At 42.5% G+C, this 14206-nt stretch overlaps 1 protein-coding gene across 1 annotated transcript in view; it reads right to left on the reverse strand.

Moving 5' to 3' along the window:
* Positions 1 to 14206, reverse strand: part of AK9 (adenylate kinase 9) — a 135128-nt gene that overhangs the window by 5701 nt on the left and 115221 nt on the right. Inside the window, exons 32-37 of the mRNA XM_082251583.1 lie at positions 10943 to 11089; positions 8664 to 8881; positions 5971 to 6167; positions 3106 to 3275; positions 1365 to 1463; positions 443 to 545 (exon numbers count right to left, since the gene is read on the reverse strand). Of these exons, the coding sequence (XP_082107709.1) occupies positions 443 to 545; positions 1365 to 1463; positions 3106 to 3275; positions 5971 to 6167; positions 8664 to 8881; positions 10943 to 11089 (934 nt within the window). The remainder of the gene's footprint in view (positions 1 to 442; positions 546 to 1364; positions 1464 to 3105; positions 3276 to 5970; positions 6168 to 8663; positions 8882 to 10942; positions 11090 to 14206) is intronic.

Below are 14206 nucleotides of genomic sequence, written 5' to 3' on the forward strand. Positions count from 1 at the left end.
GGCAGCTGCTAAACTCATCATAGGCAACAGACAAGAGTACACACTAATGAAAAAACAGGATGGCGCTCCCTCATGTGGCACTAGAAGGCGGTGGTCCCAACAGCTGCTCCTTCCCTACAAAAACCCAAGATGGAGCCACAGCTGGCTGCAAGAAATTTTAAGACTCCTTCTAAATGTGGTTGTAGACTTCATTGTTTAAACAGAAAGGGAGCCCTGGCTGGTAGGTAGGTTTAGCACACTATGCTGCTATACCTACGTGGGACAGCTTTGTGTAACTTACACTTTATACTCATACTAGTGCATGATTAGCCTAGAGTAAATAGTACGTTTTGGTTTGCAAACAATATTCATGATTAATTCAGAATTTAAAAAGAGAGTACAGCTCTCAGCACTATAAATTGTTATACTACACTAAAATCTGTATGTTATGGTAGATTGTTACCTGTTCCAGATATCCAGTTAAAGGAAGAGACGTTAGCACAATTGGCTCCATCTTTGGTGGCAGTTTAGATGGAAGTGTGTGGTTCCAATACTGTTCTGGAAATCTAGAAACAAAACGATAAGGGTTATAGTTGGTGATTGCTAGTCTCTTTATCCCACTGCTGAAATTCATAGCACATTTCTGTATACTTCCTCAGCTGTTAGAAGCAAGTGATGGATAACTTCAAGGTAAGAAAAAGCCAGCTTGGGACTTTTTACACCTCTGGGTATTCTTTCAATAAAAACATGCTAATGGTCATTATATAATCCCCATTGGAAGGTCAGTGTGAAAAGCTACTCAAAGTGGAGCAATATCCATAGGAATTACTGCCAAAAGAGCAAAACATTTAGCATGCACAAAGTACAGTGAAAATGTACTTGCTTTCAGAACGATCTTGTTGCTGTGTTTTAGAAGTGTATAACAGTGACCTGAAGCAGTGCTGGGAAAAGGTAATCTAGAACCCAGGACAAAAATGCCAAACAGCACCCCCTTCAAAAATCCCCACCCCAAAAAAACATTCTAGCGCTATTCTTCACACTTACCCCTCAAGCATAAATTCCCTGTGCAAGCCCAAATTCTCCCTAAACAAAAATTCCCCCTCTTCCAGTACAAATCCCCCCTCCAGGCTCAAATCCTCTCCCTCCCCAAATCCCCCTCGCTAGCATAAATCCTCTAACTCTAACCCCCCCCCCCCCCAAATTCCCTCTTTTAGCACAACCCCCCTCCCCATCTCTTTTCCTAACACAAATTAACCTTCCTACTTCAAATTCCCTCTCCAAAGCACCCCTTCTAGCACAACTCCCCAAATACCACTGTGCCCAGGGCAGCCGCCCCCTGCTCACCTCTTGCCCCGGCCCTGACCTGAAGTATGATTATACAATACCTCATGAATTTTTGCAGCTTTTCTTCACGTTCAAAAATGTAGATTTTATCTCTATATTCTGCAGCATATTCAATATTTCCAGGAACAATAGCTTCATACCTTGCAAAAAGAAAATAGAAACCTAAATGATAATGCACATGTACTTATATATGAACATAGAAACATCTAGCTTCATACTTGTTCTGGTATATATAGATATGTGAAATAGTGGTCATTAAAAATCAACAGGTTGTTGGTCACAACTCCCAACCTAGCTAATATGTAATTATTAGAAAAGGGCCATCAACAGGCACATTGTCATTCAAACCTATTGAAATTGTAGATAAAGAACACAAGCCATGTTATATCTACTTCCAACTTCCCACGGCCAGGTATGTGCATTCTCTAGATTTCAGAAGAGGATTCTTGCGGCTGGAATGACCGGGATATGTGAATAGCAGCGGCTGCTCAGGCTATACAAACTAATGAGAGGCTGAAAACAACACCACTGTTCACATGTAGCCACACACCAAAGGTTTACTTGCAGATGTCCGAGCTTGGACATAGTCCCATAAAACTTTTATTTAGCCTGATGGGCCCACAGCTTGAATGTCCAGCTTTAGTGCTCATTGACACTATATGCATTGGGAAGGGTTTGTCAACACATCCCCAATATATGGATAAAAAAAATAAAAATTGCAGTTCACACCAGCACATTGCATTGATTTTCTTTGCGCTGAAAAAAATTACAGCAACGGGCTGCAAGGCAAAATATCTAGCATGTGAAAAACACACTTCAATGTATGACAAGAAATGCAATGCAGCGCAACGGGCTTGCATTAACCCAAACATTGTGGTATAAATAGGCCATATTTACCATATAAGATATGTCAGAGATCTGTTGCTGCACTAAAGTGCTATAAAATTCAGAGAAGGCTACTAGAGTAACAACAGGCTAAGACATGCAGATGTAATTTTTAGGCCTCATGCAAACAGGGTTTAAAAAATGCCACTGTTACAGGTGTTGAGTGTTTTGTTTTTTTTAGTCTGTAAAAGCGCCTCTATGTACAATGTCTTGAAAAAGTATTCACACCCCTTGAAATGTTCCACATTTTGTCATATTACAACCAAAAACATAAATGTATTTTATTGGGATTTTATGTGATAGACCAACACAACGTAGTACATAATTGTGAAGTGGAAGAAAAATGATAAAAATTTTTTACATAAAATGTGGAAAATTTCAAAGAGTATGAATACTTTTTCAAGTCACTGTACACCTATGTGTCCATGCACACATAGGCATTTACAGGGGTATTAGAAAACCCACCAAAGGCATGTTCTGAAGAGGAGCTGAAAAGCAGAAAAGACGCATCCAGTTTTTGAGTGTTAATGCATGCCAATGACTACAATAAATATTCTGGCCAATAGAATGCATTAACTTTCAAATTGTTGTGAAATATGAGGCTTTTACGCCTGCCAGGAGTTCTGGCTTTTAAAGGGTCCTAAACAGACGCCCTGTGTGCATGAGGTATTAGAAGGTCAGAAGCATTGTGTATTATACATTTGCAAATGGATAACAATTTTGTGATAATGTTAATTCTTATTAATTACAAACTATCAATCCAGAAAGTGATACATTTTTTTTTAACGTGTCTAAATGTAATCAAAATCAGAAAGTGATACATTGTTTGAGTACTTCAGAAATCATTATTCAATGTATCATTATATTACAGGTGCAATACATTAGTTGTGTGCCAACCTTTTCTTCCCATCAACATAGGTAACTGGACAGTAGCCCTTCATCTCTGCATTTTTTGGGAATCTAGCTTTCACATCAGCCACTGTTAGCTTCTTTGGTAACTTCTCAGGAGGGGGAAGTGGACGTGGTGCTAGTGGTGGAACATATAATTCTGGCTCTTGTAAAAATGCCTGTTAGAAAACAGAAGCTATTTGTCATTTTGTTACCACTAAAGCACTTTTATTTTTAATATTAAATTACACATTGCAAAAAGTCATCCAGGGATTAGATAACCTTTGCATATCTTCAAAGACATTGGGTTAAAATGGATCTGAACTGAAAAAGTGATGAAATGCTTTGGTATAGAGAACATCTAGAATGTTAATTAAAAATGTGCCTTGGCAGTACCTTTTGTCTAAAATGTCTCCAGTAAAATAGAGGTGCACTTTCTGATATGTTAAGCTGGGCATACACAAGTCACTTTGTTTTGTTCAACCCGCTGGATGAACAAAAGAAAAATGCTCAATTCCCCATCCACACACTTGATGTGGATGGAGGAATCCTCCCGTTGAGCTTTTGTATTCTGACAGAGGGGAGATGTCCTCGCCGTCAGAATACACTTATCAGCACCAACTGCTATAGCCGACAGTGCTGATCGGTAGAAAATTTTCCAAAAGCTACCTATACAGTATATGGATCAAAATTCAGCCAGTCCCTGCTGAACCAGCCAAATTTTAATCCATGCATGGCTGGCTTTAGGGTGCCTAGACACTCCTACATCTGCAGCATTATAGCTGTATATCTGCAGTGTAAGCTCTCAGGCACTTCTGGCTCTGACATGAGGCCAACTCCACACAAAGACACTGTGAAACAAGGCATGGTAAATCAGTTAGTGAAAGGTTAGCTGCAGGGAGACCACAGGCAATACTAGTGACTAGCTTGTCGTCCTGTGCCTGCCTTTTATAGTCACAGCTTCCAGACTTCAGGAACTCCAAAAAACAGGGCATTATATTTTGTAATCCTAAAATGATTGAACTATTAAAGCAATGTAAAGCAGAATTAACTCCCAGAAATACTCGCCCCTTCATGCCAGTGATTCCACATTTAAATCACTCATCAGCTGCTGTCATCTTCTCCCCGGCTAATTCCGGGAGATCATTTTTTGGCCTCTTGATTGGCCAGTCAGGGAATACCATCATCCCGCACATGTGTAGAGGAGTCCGTCATTCCAGCACAGCCTGAGTGTGTCACTGTAAGGTACTTAGGTTTAGTCTAGAGTGGAGCTTTGGCTGGGGATTGTAGCGTCAGTATAGTCAGGCAGTCTGGGTCAGTAACAAGTCTTTGGCGGTAAGATACAAAGTCAGAATCCAGATGCATGGTCGGGGACAGGCAGGGTTATACACAGACTGGCAGAGTAAGGCAAAGAGAGTAGTCCAGTAATCAGGTAAAGTTTAAAGTACAGAAGTTCTGTAGTTCAATAGTATATCACACACCCAGGAAAATATATCCAACAAACGGGCACTGAGCACAGGAAGTCACCCAATTTACAAGCTGAGCTCGATTGCATATTTACTGCAGCTGGAAGGCAGGTGTAGCTAGAGTCCCAGGAGCAGAAACACCAAGCAAGATAGGTGTTGAAGAGACTCAGATTCCCCAGTGACAGAGGAACAGAGCTGCAACACAAAAGCCGAAGAACCCAAGTTCAAACCCACCCAGGCACATGACATCCACGCAGTGTACATTCAATAGAAGACTGCAAGCAGCCATGTAAGTGTTTGTTATTTCAGAAGAGACATGTCTCTTCTGCAATAAAGAGCTGCGTGCTTTCAGTTTTTATTAGTTAAGTTTAGTTCCACTTTAAAGTTATAATTGTGTCATAAAGACTTTCCCACTTCCAGAAACACCAACATTTGTGGTAGATGCTTCAAACCACTGAATGGTTTCATATGACTCTTGTGTACCACCTTGGCAAGAATTGACTGAGTTTGCAAACTTGCATACATCTCTAAAAAGTACCAACTCTACTTGTTGGCTTTTTTTGTTTTCTATTTGAAGAGTGTACAGGAGAAATGGGAACACCACAAGCGGCTGTGAAATCCCTAAATTCCAAAGAGGGTGAGAACAGAGCCAGGAACTTTGGCACTGAAGTATTCAGAGAGAAAGGAAGCCAGCAAGGGACTCAATATACCACCCTTAATACATACCTATAACATTACTTTCCACTTTATTGTGGTTCTGATTTGAGAATTGAAAATGTCGACTGGCATGTAACTGTATGGTTGCCTGTAAGTGAATTGAAAATTGAGGACCATACTACCTATACTGGGTCTACAACGTTGTTTTTGTGTGTTTTCGTTAACAGACTCGGGTATATTTTGGGGTATGCGTTTGTGATGTGATCTATAATGTGGGAGATCACAATATGTCCAAGCATATCAGAATCCCCATAGCTTCTTAGTCATGTAATCCCAGAGGGCCAATTTTCCTGGTTTGCCATATATCGCATGATAGGACTAGCAGGAAAATTCACCATAGTTACATTGTCATTCGCAACTGCATCTTAAAGCGACACTAAAGTCTGCCCAGTGGAGGGTGGGCTGTTTGCAGAACTGTGTGGTTTGAAGGATCTACAGTATATTCCTAGATGGATGTGCAATAAAAGTAGTCTAGGGAGGAACTCTACTGCATTCTGGCTCTGACCCTTTCCTGCACTAAAATCAGTTTAAAAAAGCACAGCAGCAGTGCTAGAGACCTGTACGATTTTGAAAAACATACAAAGAAACTATAAACTAAAAAGACATACTGAGTATATGTTGGATGTAAAAATACAACGTGCAGTAAGTTACTGAAAAATAATCATAGAGCAATAAAATAGATTCAACTTACAGCCAGCTCCTGCTGTGAAGCCATTTTGTAGTAGTGTCCACGGAATTCAGCTGCAAACTGCAAGGATGATGTTACCGAACAGTCGACAAGCTCTCCCCTTTGTGCCAGGCTTACAGGACAGTATTGTGCAAACTCTCCCAGGCGAGACAACAGCTCTTGGGGGGTGATGCAGAAATCAGCAATAGCAGCTGCTTTACCTGTTCAAGTTGCAACAAAACATACACTCCAATAATGTGTCTGGTTATACTCAATTAACAAAGCCAAGTGATATAGAAACACAAAAGGTTCTTTAAAAAGTTTCTGCACTTTTTTTAAACACTATCAAATATAAAAAAAGTGCGGAATCTTTTTGAAGACCCCTCGTACATTGGCTCAAAACACACAAAAAAATCATATTGGAAAGGTGAGCTGGTTTTCTTCAGGTACAATAAGTTGAAAATCTGTCTGTTATTGACTGATCTTTACTTTATTGTATATGAAATCTCTACCCATAACCAACCTACTGCCAGTAAGGCATATAAAGGCTCATGTACACACACATGCTTAGTCTATGGTCTCATGTGCACATTGCTACCTTTGAGCATTTCTTATATACAGCTAGCACAGGTAGTCAAAAACTATAAAAATCTCTGAGATGCTTACATAAGTAGGCTAGAGAACCGTGGTTGTGCAGCAACCCAACTAAGGGCAGCCGAAATGTTGGTTGTTTTTTTCCATTGTATAAAGAAAGGGGAGGGGGTTTCCAAGTCTGTCCAAAAAGAACAGAGGTGGAACCAAAGGGGATTTAAATGTGCCGCTAATACAATAATTTTTTCTTTTTTTTATTGTATTAGCGGCACATTTAAATCCCCCTTGGTTCCACCTCTGTTCTTTTTGGACAGACTTGGAAACCCCCTCCCCTTTCTTTATACAATTTTGACAATGGGGAGGTCCCAATTGACTATTAATGATTAGTAAAGCCAATCTCCCCCCCTCCACAACCATTTTGTTTTTTTCCATGTTTTTTTTTTTTCAAACAGAGATTTCATGCAGGAGAGAGGCCTTATTCATGAAATGTTTTTCACAGAAGTTCTATCTTTCTGAACACCAAAAAAAACACAAAAAATTCTCTCTCACTATAGTGTAGAATCAGCTTTGAATTCCAGTACAGCCTAATAATCCAGTATCTCTCATACGGCAAGCCCACACCAGGTCTGACTGTGGCCCCAGACATAGAAAAATAATATTATCAAAGTTTTTGTGTTTGTGTTGTGCTTTAAAAAAAGATCTATGTAAGGCTTGAAATGTTACAGCTAGGGATGAGCTTGGTTCGGATCCTGAACTTGATCCAAACTCGTGAAAAGTTGTCACATGCTTTTATTGGTTGAATGGTTCAACCATTGGTTGAATTGGTAGATGGACTTGTGTCATTTTTCAACCAGACTAACTATGTAACTATGTATTTAAAAGGAACCTGCAGTTTTCTTAAATTAGCTGTATTCATATACGTTTGTTTGCGTTTACACATGTTCATGTTGATTGTGTTGCAAAAAATATGCAGCCTGCTCTACTTTTTTCAAAGGTCTGTAACCACAGTGCAATAGTGTAAACTACACTTATTAAGAAACATTCATTTTTAGGCCTTTCACACGGGCTGTCCAATCAGGTCTACCTGTCAGTTTTTCAGACGGACCTGATCAGACCCTCCAGTCTCTTATATGAACCAGTGGATGTCAGTGGACACATGTCCGCTGACACCTACTGCCATCCGTTCCAATCCTGTCTGCCAAAAACATACGAATGGTGGTCCTATTCCCCATCCGATCGTATGGCATTGGATGGAATCAGAAAGGCGGTCTGTTTCCATCTGATTTTCCCATAGAGGAGATTGGGACTGTGTCTGCTCTGCATAGTGGAGCGGACACGAACCTGTCATATGCCTGCTCAGTAGGGATCAGCGGAGAGATGCCCTGCTGAGCAAGCAGATTTCGCTTGTTCAAATCTCAGCCTGTTCAGCAGGGACTGGCTGAGATTCAATGCATCTATGTGCAGGCTGATTGTACACAATTCGATCCATCGCTATAGCCACTAGCAATAATCAGTGTGTTATCCCGGCAGGGACGGCTCCCCATGCCCACTTCCGGGAGAACACAATAGCTCTGCAGAAGGGAACTGTTGATGGGGAAATCGAGCGATTTTCTTGAAATCACATAATCTATGGCCTGACTTACTGAAAAGCAGTCTTTACCAATCTCTAACCAACCAGCTTTTTCATTTCTATTGCTACTGCAGGTTACAATATGTAGAGGAAAACTTAGGCCTAAATGAATGATATGATTGCCCAAAATATCAGTTTTGCTACTGATAATCGCACACACATATACATACACAATTTTATCAGTGTAGAGTGCACTTTGTCCCATACTTCCCTTTGTAATGTGATAGGAGAACAAAATTTGCTAATGAGTTTTGACAAGGAGTATGTGTTTAATACCTGATAGTAGACAAACAGAATGGGGTTGATTTACTAAAACTGGAGAGTGCAAAATCTGGTGCAGCTCTGCAGAGAAATCAATACGCTTCCAGTTTTTTCTTTTTTTTTGTCAAAGCTTAATTTGAACAAGCTGAAGTTAGAAGTTGATTGGCTATTATGCACAGATGCACCAGATTTTGCACTCTCCCCATTTCAGTAAATTACCCCAATATGTACATACCTTCCCTTATTCTTTCCATGTAGGTTTGCATTTGATTGATGCTTGCCTGGACTTCTTCAAGAATTTTATTGGCCACCCACCATTTGCTCCGTGTGGAATCTACTTCACACCAGTTCTGATGTTGCATCATATAATATTCTTTAATGTGTTGGATCTCCTGCTTATAATTGGAGTTTCTCACTGTTAATATCTGTGCACTGTCATGTACAGGGTACGGCCTATGCAAGAAAAACAAAGCAGCAATATAAGGTGATGTAGTTAATGATTACAATTGAGAATTGGAATATACATGTACAGTATCTCACAAAAGTGAGCACACCCCTCACATTTTTGTAAATATTTTATTATATTTTGTCATGTGACAACACTGAAGAAATTTCAATTTGCTACAATGTAAAGTAGTGAGTGTACAGCTTGTATAACAGTGTAAATTTGCTGTCCCCTCAAAATAACTCAACACACAGACATTAATGTCTAACCAGCTGGCAACAAAAGTGAGTACACCCCTAAGTAACAATGTCCAAATTGGGCCCGATTAGCCATTTTCCCTCCCCGGTGTCATGTGACTCGTTAGTGTTACAAGGTCTCAAGTGTGAATGGGGAGCAGGTGTGTTAAATTTGGTGTTATTGCTCTCACTCTGTCATACTGGTCACTGGAAGTTCAACATGGCACCTCATGGCAAAAAAAATGAAAAAAAGAATTGTTGCTCTACATAATGATGGCCTAGGATAGAAGAAGATTGCCAAGACCCTGAAACTGAGCTGCAGCACGGTGGCCAAGACCATACAGCGGTTTAACAGGACAGGTTCCACTCAGAACAGACATTGCCATGGTCGACCAAAGAAGTTGAGTGCACATGCTCAGCATCATATCCATAGGTTGTCTTTGGGAAATAGACGTATGAGTGCTGCCAGCATTGCTGCAGAGGTTGAAGGGGTGGGGGTCCGCCTGTCAGTGCTCAGACCATACACCACACACTGCATTAAATTGGTCTGCATGGCTGTCATCCCAGAACGAAGCCTCTTCTAAAGATGATGCACAAGAAAGCCCGCAAACAGTTTTCTGAGGACAAGAAGACTAAGGACATGGATTACTGGAACCATATCCTGTCAGTGCTCAGACCATTTGCCGCACACTGCATTAAATTGGTCTGCATGGCTGTCATCCCAGAAGGAAGCCTCTTCTAAAGATGATGAACAAGAAAGCCCGCAAACAGTTTGCTGAGGACAAGAAGACTAAGGACATGGATTACTGGAACCATATCCTGTGGTCTGATGAGAATAAGATAAACTTATTTGGTTCAGATGGTGTCAAGTGCGTGTGGCGGCAACCAGGTGAGAAATACAAAGACAAGTGTGTCTTGCCTACAGTCAAGCATGGTGGTGGGAGTGTCATGGTCTGGGGCTGCATGATTGCTGCTGGCACTGGGGAGCTACAGTTCATTGAAGGAACCATGAATGCCAATAAGTACTGTGACATACTGAAGCAGAGCATGATCCCCTCCCTTCAGAGATGAACTTCATGCCCAAGAGGGAAAGGCAGTGCTGAAAAATAATAGTGGCCACACAAAATATTGATACTTTGGGCCCAGTTTGGACATTTTCACTTAGGGGTGTACTCACTTTTGTTGCCAGCGGTTTAGACATTAATGGCTGTGTGTTGAGATATTTTGAAGGAACAGCAAATTTACACTGTTATACAAGCTGTACACTCACTACTTTACATTGTAGCAAATTGTCATTTCTTCAGTGTTGTCACATGAAAAGGTATAATAAAATATTTACAGAAAATGTGAGGGATGTACTCACTTTTGTGAGATACTATATTTAGGGATGTAGCTGTGGCATCCCAGGATTTAGTCCTCTGCAAAAACATCATAGCTTATATGGAACAAGCAAGTTTTCTGTGGATTTTGAGGCTTCTGTGTATCATTACTCATTAGAAGCCCTTTACTGAAGCAATAGGTAAAAGGCTCCTGTATTTAAATCTTTAATACTTAGAGTAGAATTAGCTAGGTCAGCAAACAGCACTATTGCAAATACTGCCAAACCAAACCCATGGAGGATGCTTGTAGACGGAAGATGATACCACACTGATATCTGTAGGTACTCAGCCACCAGGGGCAAGCAATAATAATTTTTTATACCATTAACTTCAAAGATCTGGATAATTTTCCCCAAACCTTCTGTTTCTGGATAATAGATGCAATGTCTGCATTTTATTCTGAATTCGCAAGCACCATCAAAAATAGATGAAATAATAAACATAAAGCTGGTACCTTTTTGATTCCTTTTTGTCCAGCTGTCCTCTGTTTAAAATCTCCTTCATTGGTATTTCTAATTCAAAGATCTTGATAGGAATTATGCTGCAGGCTTGCAGAAGGACAGCTTGTTGTTCAGTTGCCGGATATCCATCCAGAACCACCCTAGAAGTAGGTTGAGAATTTCATTAGTACTTGTTTACAGTCAGTTCTAATGAGGATTGTTAAAACAATTGTAAACAAAAAGTCACACAAATATGTTCTACGATGGGAGCGATTATTATGAACCCAATGGCGATACTTAAAGTGATTGTAAACTCTAGTTTTTTTTAAAATAACAAACATGTTATGCTTACCTGCCCTGTGCAGTTGGCTTTACACAGAGCAGCTCAGATCCTTCTCTTCTCAGGCCCCTCTTTTGTGCTCCTGGCTCCTCCTGTTGAGTGCCCCCACGGCAAGCAGCTTGCTATGGGGGCACCCAAGCTGAGTCACTGCTCCCTGTGCCCATTCAGGACCAGGGCCGCGACTTGCCCCTTCTCTCTCCTGATTGGCTGACTGACTTTGACAGCAGCGGGAGCCAATGGTGCCACGCTGTTGTCTCAGCCAAGGAGGAGGGGAGTCCTGGGCAGCTGAGAAACTGCAACATCACTGGATAAAGATTGGGCTCAGGTAAGAATTAAAGGTTCAGATAGAATGCATTAAGAAATAAAAATACCTTCTGCTTTTACAATCCCTTTAAAAAAAGATCACAAAACATGCAGTTGGAGACAGAGAGAAAAAAAAGCAACTCTTTTACCTGCAGACACAATGGGCTCAATTCACGAGGAGTTATTTTCCTCTTCAAGATCTGAGTTCGTAGAGTTTTTCAAAACTTTTTTGGAATTCCCCAAAAAATTGAAATGCATCCTAATGCATTCTATGCATTCAGGTAAAAAATAACCTCCTGTTCTGCAAGCCCCCCCCCCCCCTCCTTATTCTTACCTGAGTCTGACCTGATCCAGTGACCTGTATGAGAGCAAAGGCTCTCGTCACCATCTCCCTGCTCATTGGGCAGATTTATAGCAGAGAGAGCCGTTGGTTCCCACTCCTGTCAATCAACTCCAATCCCGCTGTCTGTGTCAATGGACACAGCAGCAGGGCTCAGGAGCAAGCCCACACGGGTGGGAATTAAGTTCCTATTGTGGGTGTAACGGAGCTCCAATACCCAGCCTAGGTATCTCCGCTGTATCATCCTTGAAGCTGAGGAAGTACTTAAATATCCAAGGCAAAATTCCCCCAGTAACTGGACGACACACAGTTCTGAGAGTCAAACTAGACTACGTTTGTTTATTGAAAAAGACAAGGGATCTCCAATCTAGGAAAACCCCTCCCTCTTTGAGCCATCCCACACACATGGCTGAACATCCCATAATAACCTTACTCACAGGCACAATAGAACAATAGACTGCAGGTATTTAACAATAACAAACCCCCACCCATCTCCTGAGGGACACTGCTCCCTCACTCTTCCAACACAAATCACACTCTTAGTGTCCATTCCGCTACACTGCTCCCCCTTAACCACAAGCCGGCATACACAGTCTGATCCATAACGGATCGGCTTGGGGATGTCCGGGGAATACTCACAGATCATTTTTCCAGTTCAGTTTGTCACGATAACCCGTCAGCATTGCCATTCTGTTGTCCATACAAGTAGGGCTGAAGCTTCTTTTCCCTGGGCAGAAGCTTTCTGCTCAAGTAGGTTACGGGTTGCTCTCTGCCATCTTCTCCAACCTGGCTCAATACTGCTCCCAATACAAACATTAAAGTGTCTGGACCTCAGAAGGCCAGTAGGTCTCTGTGATGTGGGCGTGGGATCTGGACTGGCAGGAATGCTGAGGGCAACTGGCCTAGGTCGTTCCCCAATAAGATGTCGGTGGGGAGCTCCCGTATCAACCCCACATCGATCAGACCTGACCCGTCACCCCAATTCAAGTGGACCCTCGCAGTGGGTAGCCGATGTACTGCTCCCCCTGCCATCCGTACCACTACTGAGCCTCCGGTTCGAGTGGCATCTGGGACCAGGTGTCGCTTGACCAAGGTGAGAGTAGCTCCCATGTCTCGGAGACCTTGCGCGGGCTTTCCATTTAACTGGACGGATTGTAGATGGTGCTGTCTGTTCTCCGTAGTGGCTTGCACCAGGTTAGCTTCGTGAAGGGTACCCAATTGCTCCTCGGTGGGTTTGAACCTGGGTACGACTGGGGGAACCTCTGCGGCATAGTAGGGGACCGTTGTTCGTGCTGAAGGGGGTGACCCGGGTCGGATCCCTGCAGCTTGGTTCCTGCTCTGGGTACAGTTTCGTCGATAGTGCCCAAACTGCTTGCACCTGTGGCACTGTACCCCACTGCGGGACGGGTATCTGGGTGTCTGATGTTTGGAGGAGTTTCGCCCCCTCTGTGGTAGTGGGGGTCCTGTTCGAATCCATGAAGCATGGTTCCGATTCTGAGTGCAGTCTCTCTGATAGTGCCCAAATTTCTTGTACAAATGGCACTGCACTCCGTTGTGCCCGTGGTATAGATTTTCTGGGCGCTTAGGGATTAGTCCTGATCTTTGTGGTGCTGGTGACCCTGGGTTATTGTTCAGCGGTCTGGGGTTTGGACTGAAGCTAATCTGCGATTGCCTGCGGGCATCCTGATATTCATCGGCCTGCCTGGCCGCTTCAGGGAGAGTGGTAGGTTTGCGGTCCCTTACCCACTCCTGTACCCCTGGGTTTAGTCCATTATAGAATTGTTCCAGTAAAATCAGCTGGGTGATCGCTTCTGCTGTGGTTGCCTGACTGGCTTGTAGCCAGGCTTGGGCTGCCCTCTGCATATGGCAAGCCCATTCAGTGTGGGAGTCCTTCTCCTGTTTCTTGGTTTCCCTGAAGAGTCTCCTGTACGCCTCTGGGGTGATGGCATATCTTGCCAAAATCACTTCCTTTACCCGGCTATAGCTTGAGATTTCCTCCTCTGGCACGGCTCTGTAGGCTTCTGCTGCACGGCCTGACAGTTTACCAGCTAGGATCCGTACCCAGTCTGTTAGTGGTACTTTGTACAACCTGCATTGCCATTCAAAATCTTGCAGGAAGCCATCAATCTCTTCCTCTGCTTCCACAAACATTTTAAAGGCATTATGTGGTACCTTTAATCTTGTCTCTGGTGCCTGTGTAGTAGTTGGCCGTCTCTCCAAGGCACGCTGCTCTGCCAGCCGGAGTTGGTTCTCCCGGTCCTCTCTTGCTGTGATAAAGGCATCCACTTGGGCTAA

Source organism: Pelophylax lessonae (assembly GCF_965119305.1).
Source record: "Pelophylax lessonae genome assembly, chromosome: 3".
NCBI classification, from domain to species: Eukaryota; Metazoa; Chordata; class Amphibia; order Anura; family Ranidae; genus Pelophylax; species Pelophylax lessonae.